General features: G+C 33.8%; 3 protein-coding genes across 4 annotated transcripts; 2 read left to right on the top strand and 1 right to left on the bottom strand.

Annotated features, from left to right (window-relative positions):
- LOC18613906 (3-ketoacyl-CoA synthase 1) lies at positions 5085 to 7513 on the top strand. Its single transcript, XM_007051388.2, has one exon. The coding sequence runs from the start codon at positions 5634 to 5636 to the stop codon at positions 7224 to 7226; it is 1593 nt and encodes a 530-aa protein (XP_007051450.2). The 5' UTR covers positions 5085 to 5633; the 3' UTR covers positions 7227 to 7513.
- On the top strand, positions 11796 to 12827 carry LOC18613905. The gene has a single exon (XM_018129580.1). The coding sequence runs from the start codon at positions 11996 to 11998 to the stop codon at positions 12452 to 12454; it is 459 nt and encodes a 152-aa protein (XP_017985069.1). The 5' UTR covers positions 11796 to 11995; the 3' UTR covers positions 12455 to 12827.
- On the bottom strand, positions 13502 to 17507 carry LOC18613904 (heterogeneous nuclear ribonucleoprotein R). 2 transcript variants are annotated; one of them, XM_018129567.1, is made up of 9 exons: positions 17281 to 17507; positions 16342 to 16775; positions 16141 to 16257; positions 15887 to 16027; positions 15622 to 15798; positions 14352 to 14553; positions 14015 to 14193; positions 13847 to 13932; positions 13502 to 13756 (listed from the first exon to the last, which is right to left on the bottom strand). In XM_018129567.1, the coding sequence occupies exons 2-9, from the start codon at positions 16738 to 16740 to the stop codon at positions 13618 to 13620; spliced, it is 1440 nt and encodes a 479-aa protein (XP_017985056.1). In that variant the 5' UTR covers positions 16741 to 16775; positions 17281 to 17507; the 3' UTR covers positions 13502 to 13617. The 2 variants fall into 2 exon arrangements, with proteins under 2 accessions (XP_017985056.1, XP_017985064.1); XM_018129575.1 differs by having other exon boundaries at positions 14054 to 14193.

Below are 17730 nucleotides of genomic sequence, written 5' to 3'. Positions count from 1 at the left end.
GCTTTGATCTAGACCATGATACCCTTCTTGGCCAACATACTAGTAATATTGGTAATATTCGAATTCTCTGAAATAAAACCAATAGCACTTTTTTTTTCAACCATTCCCAATTTATTTTAGGGATGAAAATTGAAGTTTTATCTTGTACCTTTTTTCACCCTACCTTTGAGAACTGCTTATCCCCATCTAACTCAGCGTCAGAAATCTTCTTGAGAGCATTTCCCTTATTATTAGAAGGAAGAATATTATTAGAATTCTATTTCTCATCTCCGCCATTTCTCTCTGCCACTCCCACCAGTATTTCTTTAAAAGAAGGTTGTTAGAGCTATGAGAATTTACCCCCATTCCTAGGAGGTACACGCTTACTCGTCACATCAAAGGCTTTTTTATAGAAATTTTCCTACCTACCAACAACAGACCATTTCCCTAGTTGATAGCCAAGATCTATTCTCGTTCATATTGAAATCTCGCAAAAGCAAATTTAGAGAACTTCTTGCAAGTGGAATGCGAAACAAACACATCCACAACCACCTCAAACTGATCGAAAATTGACTTGATACTTGCTCATGACATCTCAATCCCTAGATTATCCACTATAACTGGAAACAACTATATCCTCCACTAAGCCAACTCTAAATGACCATTATAGCAATTTAATATTAGTTATATATATATTTATAAATTATATTAATATGAAACCACATGTTATATATATTTTAAATTATATAACTTATATGTTAATATTAATATATGATATTAAATATCTTACGTATTAATATGTTATAATTATTACACTTATATATATATATATATAGTAATATTTCATAATAAACTTATATTATACATATATTTAATTTATACATAAACATTATTATAATTTATAATAAATTTTATTTATATTATTATATTTAATAATTTTATTAGTTATTGTCTTAATTTTTATAACGTATTGTAATCTTACCTAAAAAAGAGAACATGCCATCATCTTCTAAAAATTCAGTAGTCACAACTGACAAGATATGACGTTGACCTCCAGCTTTTAACTTTCGATAATCAGTTGGGGAAATAGCGAACCTGCAAGTGGTGGTTCAAGGCCCTTGACGTCAATCATTGATTGAATTAGTTCATCGCTAGGGGTTCGAAGCATGAAGCCCTTTTATGGCTTGATTCTCCATTTGACAATTAATAGGAATGGGTCGGATATTGCTGGCGAAAGGCAGCAAATTCCTTGGTTATGTCACTCGCTGCCAAATTGGACAACTGGGTACCTTCGACTTCTACTGTGATCGAACATACAGGATTAAAAGTCTTCTAGAATTGCACCCAAAGGCCAAAGGGGTTATACATCAATTATTGATAGATGTTAGGCTTATAAGGTGAAGGGAATAAAAAGTTACCTCCCGTTGAGTTGCAATTTATGGCTAGATGATTGCTTGATTAGAAAATAGCATGGCCCGGAAGAAGCAAGACATACATAGAGTATTTGGGTGTTTGTGATAATCTACTATATAACAAAAAATAATAATGGGACCTGTGGTGGGGGGGATCGTAAATAAATGTCAAGTAGTTCGGATTTGTCATCATAAATATAGGAGTAATATCGTAAATTTCAAGCCATGAACTGCTTCTTGAATGTTTGATGGCTACAAATGTTCGTGAGTGCGCCACTCGACTACCCGTACGCCTTGGATTAAATCCTCAGTTATTTTCACGTCAATTTCTTATTCATTTCTGTGTGTTTTTGTTGCTATCTGTGCCTAAAAGGTCAATTTAATTCTTTGACACTAATGTGTGAGTCGCAATGGCTTCTCAAGTAATTCAGTACCACATAATTTTTCCCTAGAAAACTCTCATGAATTTTCTTTCAATAACAAATATATTTCTAGACATTTAAAATTTTATAAAACTTTCAAATTCTAGAAGCCTTAATTTTCGAAATTGTTTCCATCAAATCAAAAGCAATTTCTAATTATATCTTTCAAAGTTCTGAAAATTTTTGAGTTATGGACACAACATAAACTTAGATTACGGAAGAAAAACCAAGAGATAAAATTTGTTGAAAGGAGAAGGGCCGTAAGAATCTTGTTGGCTCTATTGTTGGGTAACTTCACTTTTACCTTGCAAATATGGCGTGATAAAAAGAAATAGGGATGAATCATGAATGCAATAGTTAGTGCTGATAAAGAAACGACGAACTGATCAGACCACAAAAAGAATACAGATTTGGCACCAAATTGTACCCAAAAGGATTTTAACGCAGTTGATTGATTGGTTGAATTAAACCCTTGCAGCCCACACACTAGAGTTAGTTTACTAAACGCGCACACTCTTTTCTTCTTGCTAACCCCATGTTTAATAATATAGAACTATTAAACATGGGCACTTATCTATAAGTGAAGCACATAGCTATTAATTATTTGGTTATTTACCATTATAAAGAAAGACTTCGGATTAAATTATATAAAGGGTGTGGGCTAGCAACAATCGCAGCCCTCTCAAGAAGTCATCCACTTTGTTTTCAAATAAACTATCAATAGTTTAGTCAATCTACGACTTTGATCAAACCAGAAATACTTAGAACGGAAAGGCGTACAAGGATTTTGTTTTTGTAATAAAAGAGAAATGCTAACCTTGCGAAAAAATTTTTCTCAACTTTCATTCCCATCATGAGATAAATTTTTAAGTTTGTCTAATAGAATTATAAAAATATCTTTAAATATGAATAATAAGTTTAATTTCAAATTAAAAGTATTATCGAGTAAAATTAATAACTTTAATTCTATGTGAGAATAGAAATTATCGATAAGAAGTTTGTTGGAAAAAAATGTTTACAATATGTTAATTTAAAAAATTTATAAAATGTGATATAAAAAAAGGTTGAAATGTAAGTAAATTTTACTCTTAATTGAATTATTTATTACACTTATAGCATTTAAGAGTAATGGAATAATACTTAAAAATGGGACAAAAGTATTGTTACAGTCAACAGAAATAAGAGTGAGTAAAATTAGACCGGATTAATGACTTAATCGAACTGAATGAGATTTGAGTAAAATAGTTTAATCTAATTAGTTTATTTAATCAGTTCTCAATTTTAAAACTTTTGAACTAAATAGACTAAAAGACCAAACTAATATAAATAATTATATTTTTTATATTCTTTCGGTTGTTAGTTAGCTTATATGAGTAAATATGAAGAGCCAAGCCATGGGGGAGATTCAAAAATTTTTTATATTCTTTCGGTTGTTAGATAGCTTATATGACTTTCATTTTAAAAAAATCGATCAAAATCGACCAAATATAATGAAAGACCAAACCGACCAAACATAGAATTAGTTTGGTTCGTTTGGTTTTAAACTAATGGATTAAAATTTTATCACTTTTTTTTACAAATTATAATATTAAAACTTATAAACTCCATCCATAATTATATATATATATGAAATTAATGATATAACTTATATGTTATAATGTTTTATATCAAAGTTTGTGTAAATAATAACTAATTATAAACAATATGTTATAAAATCTAAGGTGATAGCTAATAAACTTATTAAGTGTAATCATATAAATAAATATTATAAGTTATAGTAATGCTTATGGATAAATTNACGTATATGTATATATATAATATATTACTTTATTATATATATAAAATTAATGACATAACTTATATGTTATAATATTTTAATATTTATATCAAAGTTCGTATAAATAATAACTAATTACAAACAATATGTTATAAAAATTAAGGCCATAACTAATGAAATTATTAAGTGTAATCATATAACTAAAGTCTATTATAAGTTACAGTAATGCTTATGTATAAATTAAATATACGTATATATATAATATATTACTTTATTATGTATATATGAAATTAATGACACAGTTTATATGTTATAATGTTTTATATCAAAGTTTGTATAAATAATAACTAATTATAAGCAATATGTTATAAAAATTAAGGTGATAATTAATAAGGTTATTAAGTGTAATAATATAAATAAAGTTTACTATAAGTTATAGTAACGCTTATGTATAAATTAAATATATATATAGTATTTACACAATAATATATATATATTCATAACATTTTGTATTACAAACTATTATTGAGGTGTGATAATTATAACATATTAATATGTAGGATGTTTATTATCATATATTATAATATTAACATATAAGTTATATAATTTAAAGTATATAATTTGTAATTTCATATTAATATAGGTTTATATATATAGTTAAATTTAAATTGCTATGATTATGATTGGTATACGCACATATAATAAGCTAATGTATTTTAAATATATTATTAATTAAGTTTACTATCAATTTTTTTAATATATAAAAAAATATTATATATGACTATATATATAAATATATAAAAAATTAATTTGATTTTTTAGGTGAATTGGTCTCAAAATTTTAAAACTGAAAACCGATTAAAAAATCAATTAGATCAAATATTTTAGATCAATTGATTCAATGGACCAATTAAACTTAATTATATTATCCAAATCATATTTAATTTAGATGAGTAATTGATATGGATTGATTTTACTCACTCCTAATCTCAACCACAGCTTTTCAAAAAAAAATCTCAACCACAGAAAGGAAATCTGCCGTAGGATGCGTCTGAGATTGAAAACAGTCGTAAGTATCAAGCGGCGGTCGGGGACAAGGAAGGTGTTGCCTAAAAACAGGTGTGGTGTTTGTTACCCGAACCCAAAGGTTTTGGTTTTATGTTTTTTGGGAACAAACACGTGGCAAAATTTGTGATTCGTCAAGAAGACTAAAAGTTAAAGACCAAGATCGTCAGTTTCTATACTGGGAATTTGGACAGGTTAGCGGCAACCTTCTTTGACCCCTCTATTTATTGTGCTCTGATTGCCAGTCACCTAAAATCCACCGGCCATTTCTTTGCTACTTTCCCCCGAGTACCCTTCTCTGTCTCTTTTGACTTCCCTTGCTTTGAAGGCCACGTGGACCCCATTTATGTAAAAACTACATTTATTGATTTTTCTTGGCAGTAAGCAAAACTCCATGCAATGGAAAATGAGTAGCCCTTGAAGGACTTGTTTGAGCTTTCTTGAAAGAAACCTCTGAAACGCACATGGTGGCAATTGCCCCCACAAATCCACATCCTCCCATCAACAAAAACATACCAACACTCTTCTTCCCCAAACCTGATTTTTTGAACTTTTTGACTCAGAGAGATGGGGGCTTAATTTATTCTTTTTTTTATTATTATTATTAATTTGATTTCTCAATACTAATTAATCCCATACTAGATTCCTACGGTGGTTGAGCTATCTATCCTTTCTCGGAACTACCCACCATTAATTCAAGACTCTCCCTCCAGCTTTCCTTGCATTTCTTTCTTGTAGTTGCTCTTATATTAACTCTAGTGGTCTAGCTTCCCCATTCCTCAGGTTAATACCCAAAACTTTTCCTTTTCCTCTAGCTTTCTCCCACTCCTTTTCAGACCCAAAATCTTTTCTAGGCCTTGCTTTTTTTTTTTTAAGAAAATTTCTTTTTCGGTGATTCTAGTTCAGCTTCTCGTCACATATATAGACAACAAACCCATATTGCTTAAGACCATCAAAAGGAGAGTTACGAGAGACAATATGGATAAGGATAGTATAGAGATGGATAAAGAGAGGCTGACGGCGGAAATGGCATTCAAAGACTCCTCCGCCGTCATCAAAATCCGGCAAAGATTGCCTGACTTCCTGCAATCTGTAAAGCTTAAGTATGTAAAGTTAGGTTATGGTTATTCATGTAACCCCGCCACTATTCTCACGTTTGCTCTAATCCTACCGCTTTTCATTGCCACGCTGCTTCAGTTCACTGGTCTAAAATTGGACCGGATTTCCGAGTTATGGACCAACCCAGCCCTTCGACTTGATAGCATTGATGCTGCTACAAGACTTGCCGGTTCATTAGTCCTGTTCGTCCTCTTTGGTCTCTACTATGCAAAGCGGTCCAGGCCGGTTTATCTCGTCGACTTCGCCTGTTTTAAACCTGAAGATGATCGGAAAATGTCAATTGACTCGTTCATTAACATGACTGAAGATACCGGAGCTTTCACGGAGGAAACGCTTCAATTTCAAAGAAGGATATCGACCCGGTCCGGTCTAGGCGATGAGACGTATTTCCCAAGAGGGATAACATCAAGACCACCAAAGCTGTGCTTCGAAGAGGCTCGATCTGAGGCAGAAGCTGTCATGTTCGGAGCACTCGACTCACTTTTTGAGAAAACTGGAGTCAAACCGAAGGATATTGGCATCCTTATCGTGAATTGCAGCTTATTTAGTCCAACTCCATCTCTCTCAGCCATGATAGTCAACCATTACAAGCTACGTACTGATATCAAGAGCTATAATCTTGGTGGAATGGGCTGCAGCGCAGGCCTTATATCAATTGAGCTCGCTAAAAATCTCCTTCAAGCCAATCCTAACACGTATGCCGTTGTGGTGAGCACCGAAAACATTACTCTGAATTGGTATTTCGGCAATGACCGGTCCATGTTGCTATGCAATTGCATATTCCGCATGGGCGGAGCCGCTGTGCTCTTGTCAAACAAGGCACGAGACAGGGCTCGCTCCAAGTACCAGCTCGTTCACCTGGTTCGAACCCATAAAGGCGCGGATGATAAATATTACAACTGCGTGTACCAAAGAGAGGACGACAAAGGAACTATCGGGGTTTCATTGGCTCGTGAATTGATGGCTGTGGCAGGAGACGCATTAAAAACCAATATCACCACTCTGGGTCCCCTTGTTTTACCATTCACGGAACAGTTCATATTCTTTCTTACCCTTGTTCGAAGGAAGATTTTCAAAGCCAAAGTTAAGCCTTATATACCTGATTTCAAGCTTGCTTTCGAGCATTTTTGTATCCATGCTGGAGGAAGGGCGGTTTTGGATGAAGTGCAGAAGAATTTGCAGCTAACAGATTGGCACCTGGAGCCTTCAAGGATGACTCTACATAGATTTGGAAATACTTCTAGTAGCTCACTGTGGTATGAGTTGGCTTATACGGAGGCTAAAGGTCGGGTCTCCGGTGGTGACCGGGTTTGGCAGATTGCATTCGGGTCGGGTTTCAAGTGTAACAGTGCTCTTTGGAGAGCTCTTAGGTCTACCCCAGAGAGTGAGTCAAGGGGTAACCCGTGGAAGGATGAAATTGAGAAGTATCCGGTGAAGGTTCCTCTTGTTTGATTGATTGATATCTCCAAGTAGTGGTACCAATTAACTGGATGTGAAGCACACCAACGGTGCCCTGGCTGAGGGCTGTGGGGTTTTCTCTTGTCTACTATTGTTCTGCTAATCTCTCTTTCTCTTTTTTTTTTTTGTAATTTCCTTTTCTTAGAGGATTATGATTTACTCAGTGATGACGGGTAGTTGAAAGGGAAAACGATATTAACCCCACAACATTTGAATTTGATGCGGTAAGAAATTATTTTTAGTTAATGGAAATATAATTATTTTGTTATTTTATTCTAATATATACGGAAATACGAATTGGGAATAGCATTCATTCAACAACATCTTCCTCTTGATGTCATACTTGAGAAAGCATTACTTTCCATACATTCGTCTTCTTGCATCTTCCTCTTGATGTCATACTTGACAAAGTATTACTTTCCATACATTCGTCTTCTTCTTCTTAATTTAGAATACTAATCATAACTTGCTTATATCCAAAAACCCCAAAGAAGTGGGGAAGAGTCCCTCTAACCAATGAGTTCCTAATTATGCTACACAATGATAAGTTTAGTGAAACACGATTCATTTGAAAATGAGAAAATGAAGTTGAAGATGTAATGGGTTAATTACTGCCCGACATGTAATTTCCAAGATTCAATTAAATGTCAAAATATGTATTAGTACTAAAAAAATATCATTGCCTTGTTTTAATAAAAAAATATTACTATTCATCAAATTTAGTTAATTTTTATAACTAGATTAGATGAAAGGCGTTGACATAAGATTTATATTTGATGTATAAGGGTGTTGTTTTTATACATGATCAATAAATTATTGTTTGGTCAAAATCAAATAATTCGATTAAAATTGATCAAATTTAATTTAGATAAGATAATTTGATTTTGATTGTTTTCAATTAAATAAATTTGATTAAGTTGATTTAATCGGTCAATTATGGGATTTAAAATTACTAACAGAATCGATAAAAATTATTAATAATATACTAATTTAAATATATTTTGTTAAAATCATTTTACTATTTTCCCATTTTCCTCCACATTACCCCAATTCCCCCAAGTCCCTTCCTCCCCCCTCTACTAGCCTCATACCCTAAAAATCCTATTAAGCTCATCGTGGGTGCCTGACTCCACAGCCCAGCATTACGACAGTAGCCGAAAGCCACCAAAAACCACAGATTCACCTAAATCACCAGCCCTCGTCGACGGTTTGAAGCCACCAGCCCACAACCACTAATTCACCTTTGTCCCGTCACTCATCAGCCATCACCGATTCATTGCCCAATGCCGCCAACATATCAATGTCGCCTCTCTCTCTCTCTCTCTCTCTCTCTCTCTCTCTCTCTCCCCCTGCTTAATCACCGATTCACCTTTCCATTCTTTGATTAAACTGGTTATTTTCTGCAACCACTTTCCATTTTAGTAGTTTCTGTTAATTTTTGTCATTCAAGATAGTGTTGCGCAATAGAAAGTTTAATATTTTTTATTAATGGGGTCTGGCATGATTTCATTGGACCGGTTTCATTGTGATTTTGACTCCATTGAGTAGGAAGATCATTCATGCAATTGCTTAGTATAGAAATGAATTCGGTTAATTTTTTTTTGTCAAATTTTTTCATGCAATTGTTTGCATTTAGTAGATGGTAAGTGAGGGACATTTCATGCAATTAAATTGCAAGAAATTACACTACATGATTGGTATTTTGAGATGGGAAAATGATCCCATCAGCAATCATATTATAAGGAAAAGTTACTTTCCTTAGTAAAAAGAAAGTAAAAAAAATTTTTCCCCTACTTAGCCTCTCAATCTTTATTTTATTTTATTTTCTACTTTTTTCTTCTTTCCTGCCTGCTTCTCTCACCATTTTATGTTCTTTTCTTCTTCTTTCCTGCCTTCTTCACTCACTGCCCGTAAGAAGGGTAGCCAATCATTAGTATATTCAGGTCAAATTTCACACTAAAGAGATTGGGATTTTAGGATTTTATGAAACCCTAACTCAAATTTTCAAAAAAATTTTAAAGTATTTTGAAAAAATTGTGTTTTTATATCGAAAATTGAAAGAGAAACACAATGATAGAAATTTAATAAGGAGTTGGGAGGATTTGAGAGGAATAGGTATTTGGGTGCCGCAAGTATTTATCTATCGATAGATAGTACGATCTATGGATAGATTTTTTTTCAATAATGTTTTTTATTATTCATGTGATAATTCTAACCATTATTATTTTTAATTTTTATAAGTTTAAGGTAAAAATAAATATTTAGTAATTTCACATATTTTAATATTTAGATAATTAATATTAAAATATTGTGTTATTTTTGTCATATTATTGTTTATTATTTAATGGATAAAGTTGAAATGTTAAAAGTTTACATTAAAAAATGTAAACTTATTCAATTTTATATTTTTATATGTAAAGATAATTTTGTAAATTTATATTATAATTCTAGTAAAATATTTTTAAGCCAAATACTACAATGTAACTCTCCCACCAATCACATTCTTTGCAATTATCATTTCTTTTATGTTATATTAAAGGTTGCATAGTTATCTTCTCCCAACAACCATAACAATCATATTTCTAGCAACGTTTCAAACGCAACATAAATGTGAAAGTTGAATCTTTTGAATGTAAAGTTACTCTCTTTGAGTTTAGGTTTACCCTGGTTTGAACCACCATGAATCTAGTGCTATGGTGAAATGGTTTTGATTAAATTTCAATTTAAACAACCCTTCTTCTTGTTGAATTGAAATCTTTTTATTTTTCATCAAAATTTCAAATGTTTTTAAGTATATGTTTTTGGGTTATTTGCATATCGAGCCCTTTACTGATTTCATACTACATTTTTTTTTTTCAAATTTAGTGATTCTTTTGCATGGACACGCATCTATCGTCGTCGTGGGCTATGAAGAAGAAAATTTGGGAGAGAGGAAGCGTTTTTTTTTTTTTAACAAAACTATTAATTTGTGTTTTATAGAGAAAGGAGCAAGAAATAAAAATAAAAAAATAAAAACTTTTAGTAATTATTTTTTGTTCGTTTAGATTTAGAGTTATATATTTATTTCTGAAATTTTTTTAATTTTTTAAAATTGTTCAGTATCGAAATGTCAACATGTTTTAATTGATTATAAATAAATATAATACTATATAAATCCGTTATATATATACATCATAAATTAAGCTATTTAGCGACAATGACATTAATTAAAATTGAATGTGACCTTTAATTTATTATCTGATGATTATTTGTTTTAAACTTTTATAGATATATATAATATATAGTAAATAACCTAATTTCCCCATTATGTTTGTAATCATTTAATGAAAAGACTATTCTATATGTAAGAGTTTAAGCAGGGGTGGAGCTTAGTGTATTTGTTGGGAGCTATGGCTCTCTCAAATTTTTTAAAATGTTGTATATATTATATTTTTTATTTTTTAAATGTATATATATTTTTGTTTTAATGATCTTTTTAAAAAGTTTTAATTTTTAACCTCTCAATGAAAATTAGTTAGTTTCGCCAGAATTCTAAGACACATTTTGGAGGGCTAAGTATGTATTGATTTTAGAATGGTAAGCCGTCGTTATCAAAAACGATGATAGATTTTTTGTGGTGAAATGCAATTTGCAAAATAATGATAAGGACTTTGATTCAAATTAGTTGGACGTTAGGAATTATAAAATATTAATGTAAGATGGGATCGATTAAGGTTATTTGCAAAGCATCATTAAAATTTAATTATTCTAATATATGTATAACAAGTAATCCCGGAAAAAACATCTGAAGGAAACATGTAAATGTCCCAAAATTTGAAGTTTTGTTGGCCTCCTAAATAGGAAAATGGGGGCTTCTTGCCCATCTTCCATTTGGACCTTGCTTCTAAGGATCAAATTGAGATTTAGATAGATTTTACCATATATATATATATATATATATGTATTTATATCTGTAATAAATTTTCTCAATTCTCTCAAATTGAAATTTTGTCGAGATAATGTAGAAACGTTTTAGAATAGATAATATATTTCTCATCCCTTTGGGTTCATAAGATCAAAATAGTGAAGGAGGAGTCTAGCTAGGATCACCTTTTGTAATTAGTGCTCCTGCATTTTGCTTAATTTAAGAATGAACTTTACACTCTTAGGTTTTTATTTTTTTATAAAGGAAAATTCTTATTAAAGTAAACTTAAAAAAACATCCAAGGCCATACGTTCTTAAACTTCACCTTTTAAGTAATCTTATCTAAGTTAAAAAGAATAAATAAATTGAATTTGACATTCATTAATGATAATTTATTTATAGAATTATTCTTAACTTAAAATAGAAGAGAAGAAAGAAAGTGATTATAGGTATAGATGATAAGGAAAAGTAAGGATGATTTTTCTTCAAAATTACCAAGATAAGTCCTACAATTCTACTTCAAATCGAATCATTTTTAGGTCAAGGCTTGTCGTTATCCTGAATTGGTATGTGTCCATATTCCGTTTCGTCATCTTCCACAACGCTAGAATGTGTATAAATTGCCGAATTTGTGGGTTAGCCATGTTGAATTATTTTATCTGAGAAAGATAAGAAATCCCTATTAAAAGAGTTTCTCACCCACTAACGCAGAACTACGTACCTAATAAAATGTTTTTAAAAAAAGGAAACAATTTCATCCAGCTAATATTTTAGGTCCTATTCCTATTCCTATTCCTTCGCCTCCGCTTGCGGATGACAAAAGCAAAGAGCAAAGACGAGCGTAAAAGGGCAAAGAAGCATGTGGGCTGCGTCTCTAACTCCGGTCGAGCCAACATTACCCGCTCCCATACCCAAACCCACCAAACATCCACCACTCACCCCTTTTCCAATCAACGTCTCAGTCCATCCCCGTTTGTCTCGTAAGGCAGCCGCCTCCAACGCCAAGCAAGAAGAGGGAAAGGAGATAAGTGGGTCAGATGTGCTTTGGGCTCTGCAGAGAGCAGCCGCCTCCAACGCCAAGCAAGAAGAGGGAAAGGAGATAAGTGGGTCAGATGTGCTTTGGGCTCTGCAGAGAGCAGCCGCCCAGAAGACGAAAGCCAAGAGAAAGAAGAAGGGATTAGCGTCATCAGAAGCCAGCCGTAGAGATAAGGATGGCATTGATTACAGTAACGTCAGGCCCTTGGAAATAAAGGGTGAGTGGATTCTTAAATTGGATGAGCTGGAAAAGCGTCTTCGGGAGCTGGAACAAACCGCTTGATTCAATGAACTTTCTTTTTCTTTGTATAATTGAATGTATAATTTGTTTGCAAGCTGTTATTACAGTTAAGCATTCATGTCTGCTTCCTAAAATCTTGGTCTGGACAACTTGAATTTCAAGTTGCGTAGGTTTGTGCTGTCTTTTTCAAACGTTAGCTGTGCTTGACCAACTCAAGAGGGTTTCGTGGTTGGAACTTGGTTCTGTTTGGCCATTGTACTTTAGACTTCTGAAAGTGAGATTTGGATTCTTCCGTGTTCCTTTCGGTATTCAATTAGCTGGATCCTCGGTGTTGAACTTGATCGGAGGAAAATAAGCCTACAATAGCATAGACGGCATCATTTGACGGCAATAATTTCAGTTTGCTTTCAGTGTCCGTTTATCCTGTTTACTGATAGCTGTACTAATTATTGTCTGTTCAGGTGTTTCAGTTACAAGTTGGAACTCGCAATCTGATACCTTAATGGAAAATTGGGATCTTAACCAGGTACAATACAGCTGCTGAACTCCAAGACCGAAAAAGGAAAAAATAACGAATCTGTTCATCTAATTCTTCCTTGAAGGTAATGATGTTTATGTTCACAATTCCTCGTGAGTCTTTTGTTAATGAAAGGTTTTCTATACCTGAAACCTTTCGTTTAAACATCTCCTAACAGGAAAAGCCACCCAAGCAAAGAATAAAAGGGTAAAAAGAAATGGAGGATAAAAATGAAGCCTGCGCCGAAAATTTTGTTGAGATATACCCAGAACCAATCCAGCCATCTGTGAAACTGAGTAAACTACAAGGAATCGACTTTACCTTGGATTGCGGACTGGAGCCTGTACAGCTCTTCAAACAAAAGCTAATTTTTGTTTCCTGCTATGTGCCAATAAAACAATACCACGAAGTACACAGGCTAAACATGTCAAACAATAGTTCAACTGCCTCCCACCTAAAGACATTTAAGTTTTATATGATGCTCCAAGTTCCTGATTCCAACATTGTTTTCACTCTTTCTCATTTTTCTCCTTGATTTTTTGGATGGGGGTGGACTTATAAGGAGTGGAGAGTGAAAGAGGAGAGAGAGTTAAGGAGTTTGTTATTTTCTTCTGCATAACCAGTCATCCAACTACAATGTCACCTGTTTCCCTGAAAAAGCTACAACATGTCTCTACACTTCTACAGACTAATAGGGCCGATACCTTCTACTGCGGTTGCCATCATCGCCACCACTACTGCCACCTCGTCCAGCTGGTCCACCTGGACCATTGCTCCGATCAACTCTTCGAGGACGAGGAGGTGGCATTTGCACTCCAGGCTGCTGGCTGCCCAAATTTAGAACAGCAAAAGCCATTGTTGAAATGCATTATCATCCAAGTAGAGAATTATAAATTTAAAAAGATGAGGCAACTTACAGGACATATCCAATTCGGCCATCTGGTAGAACCATGGGTACCATTTGCATCCCTGATGGCATTGGCCCTCTTCCATATATTACTGGCTGTTAATGTGCATGATTATGAATTATTTTACCAATATTGGAATAAGAAAGGTATCAAAGAAGAAACATACAACCAAAATACCTGCTGAAAACTAGTAGCAACACCAAATCCAGCACTTACAGAAGCATATGGAGCTCCAGTAAAACCACCATACCCAGGATGCGTAAGCTGGTTTGGATGAAGCCCAGCACTGTAAGGGTATGCTGCATCAGTTTTCTTATCAGTCTGAGGCTTGGCAAGGACAACCTCCAAGACTTGGCCTACAGTCAGTCAAAACAATTTTAGGGGTAAGGCAACAAGCCAACAATTATAGCATACAAAAGAAACTTCAAAAGCCAAATCTCAAAGACAACCAAACCCATCAGACCTATCATAATGTTTTCCAAAAGAGTACAAGGTAATGCATGAGAAAAATTACCATCTATTTCATATTTCTCTGTATCTTTGACAGCCTTTAAAGCACTTGACCTTTCAGCATAATGTATAAACCCAAAATCCCGCTTCCCAGCCTTTCCAGGTGGCATTACCACTTTTATCACTTCCCCATGGCGCTGAAAAACTTCCTTTAGTTTCTCCGTAGAAGTGTTATCAGGTATGTTTTTGACATACAGAGCCTTCACCTGTAAATTTTAAAAACATGTACCTCAGTCAGTCCAAGAGATAACAACATATGAACATTAGCTCTCTGCCTTACCAGTGCACTTCTAAACGGAGGCAAATATATCGACTATCATCAATTGTCAATATATGATCCAAAAAGAAATGCTCATAGAAGCTTTGCACATGTATGCATGGTCACATATATCAACACCCTGCAGAGTATCTGGGTTCATGTTAACACTAAACGGAGTGGAGCTTCATAAACTGCTGAGCATTCATAGTGATTGAACGCATAGAAAAAATGCTAATAGCAACTCAGACTACAAATTTCAAGTTTGTTATTTGCACATCATTCCTGTCAACTATAAAACATCTTCCATAAGATACTAAAAAGAAATTTTACAAAGAAACACAAACTACCATTATGCTATAGCAATGACATTTTATAATCTTGAAATACTTATGATTCAACAACAGTATAAATCTCTTTAGGCTTAGGAGTAGTATCATATCATGTACTATTGATATAAGAATAAATCAATAGAAGGACACATGTATCCATTGAAGCAAAAAACAGACATTCAAAACTGAGATAAAGCCTCTCCAGGTTGCCAAAAAAGTTGCCAATATCACCAACATGGTATCCAAGGATGTCAAGTCTCTTACATTGGTTGCTTAAGTTACCTAGCCTCTTTCTTGGCAGGCTTATCACTTCTTTTCATACAAAAGCATTACTTTCACATACAACACACATTATGCTTCTATCATTCCTTGAATTTTTAAGAAAATACTGCTAATATAGTGACATCTAACACATTATAGGCTCCTAGGTCATGGCACCATGATTGTACAGAAAGGATTCTTACTGCTCAATAGAACACAAGCATCATAAGTACAAATCTGTTGACAATATATCATTTCACAACCTAGAGTCTCGTTTCGATTTTCACTGAAGTTTTATTTCCCCCTTTTTTGCAACAAGTTCTAAAAATGGAGGGGAGGATAGAGAAGGCACACGATGGTTCCTTGAGATGGCAATTCAAAATATATCTCAAGTTTTAGCTTGTCCTAATTCCATTAGAATCTACCTGGGAAGCAGCAGAATGATCAGGTGTACTCTTGGGATCAGCCCAGGTGACAGTAGGGGTATTGCCATCCAGCTTAAAATTTGCACTTGACATTTTCTGCCTGGAATAATCAGCGCAGGCATTGTTGTAGTATAAGATAAAAGCAAAACCACGATTACGGCTTGTATTTTGAGGATCCTGTAATTAACAAATTGAAATGGTAAAGGGTTTCTCAGATATTCACACTTAATATGTTCTAAAAGCATCATCTAGCTCAAAATTCAACCTTTATTAGTTCAACATTTTCAACTCCAGGACCAACACCCTCAATGATTTTCTTGAACTCATCCTCAGTCCAGCTCTTTGGAACATTACCAATAAATAATCTGTTTTTAGTTTCAGAGAGAGAACACCTTATTGTTTTACCCTGCAGAGATTATGCATATTAAAAGAAATACAAAAATACATTGCTAAAAAAAAGGAATTGAAGTGAATACATTACGACACCAAGCCATTAAAAGCAAGAGGCACCAAAATTACCCTGAACTCTTTACTATGTAACTCTTCAATTGCCTTTTGTGCAACCTCTTTTGATTTGAATGCCACAAAAGCATAACCCTTGCTTTCACCAGATTCCCTATCTTTCATTAACCTTATCTGCAAAATAATTTACTATTAAAGTGAAAATCCCAAATTACCAATAGATAAAGAGCTTGAAGATCACAAGTGCAAAGTTCTGACCTCAAAAATTTCTCCTATTGGTTCACAAAGTTCTCTCAAGTCTTCTTCCGAGACATCCTTTGGAAGCCCTCCAATGAAAACCTCAGAACCATGGGGAGGCAAGGCAAGAAGTTGAGCATGCTTCTCTTTTTCTTCTTCACTAACAGAAGCGACAGGCTTTTCTTCATCTTCCACATGCTCTGTTTCAATGTGGCTTCTTTCTATTTCTGATGATTGATCTTTTCCACTCACCCCAGATTTTGTGTCCTCATACTCCTCTTCATCATTTTCTTCCCCATTTCCATCGCCACCATCATCCACCACATCCTCCTCTAGATGCTCTTCAACATCATCATCCTCTTCCTCCATGTAATTGTCATCGAGATCCACCCTCTCATCAACTTCTGCATTCTCCGCCATGCCTTCCTCTTTTCCCAGTTTAGCTCATCCAATAACTACATAAGAAATTACATTAATAAGGCTATACTTTACAGAAATTTGTTCAAGTGCTGTACTGACATTAAAATAAAAGTGACTAATAGCGATGAGTTACTAAATAAACCAGCAAACCAGGTTTCAAATTGTCTCAGAATGAACTGAAATTGAAACAAGGGCTAGAAGTGGGTCCACAGAAAAACGAATCCCCAATTCACATAAACCCTAAAAACGCGGTAACAAATTGAATAAAGTTCAACAATACAGAATGCCAAAGACGTAAAACCCTATTTATGCAAAGCCTGTAAATTTACATATTCCCTTAAATCCCCGTCATGCAAAATATAACAAATTGTAACACTAAAGTGTAGACAAGCAGATTTCAATTCAAGAAAGATTAAAATGTGAGAAATCTAATCACAATGGGACAAAAAGAATGAGATTATTGGGCAGCTGAAAACAAAAGGATTTAAATAAAACAATTAGCTAAAGAAAATAAACTAACAGATTGTGAAATAGGCTTACCAGTTAATAATTTATTGGCTTTGTGAGCTTCGATTTAATGGGTTTTTCTATTCTTTTTGGGGGAGTGGGGTTTGAAAAAAGTACTGGGTTGAATATTTTCGCTGGGTTTGTATCTCCGGTGCGTATTCTTCTGAGTTTTATTATCCGACGATGAGTGATTCTTCGTTCCAGAACCACCCTAATTGGGAAAGTGTAGGGCTACGCTGCGGTTTCGTGCTTGCTGGTATAGTGAGTTTGACGAATCCCGCTTAGTCACGTATTTGACACATGGTATTTGTTCATGAAATTTCTGAAACACCCTTGTTGGGCTGGGCCGTTTATCTATTAGTTTGTGAAGTTTTTAAATTTAATAAATGGAGTAGAATAATGTTTAATGTTCTTTCAAATATGTTATTAATTTATTAATTTTCTTAATTATACTTAATAAAATATATACAACTCTCAACTTTT

Source organism: Theobroma cacao, chromosome 1, assembly GCF_000208745.1.
Source record: "Theobroma cacao cultivar B97-61/B2 chromosome 1, Criollo_cocoa_genome_V2, whole genome shotgun sequence".
NCBI lineage: Eukaryota > Viridiplantae > Streptophyta > Magnoliopsida > Malvales > Malvaceae > Theobroma > Theobroma cacao.
The sequence above is the reverse complement of the archived record's forward strand: the minus strand, read 5'-3'. Positions and strand labels throughout refer to the sequence as shown.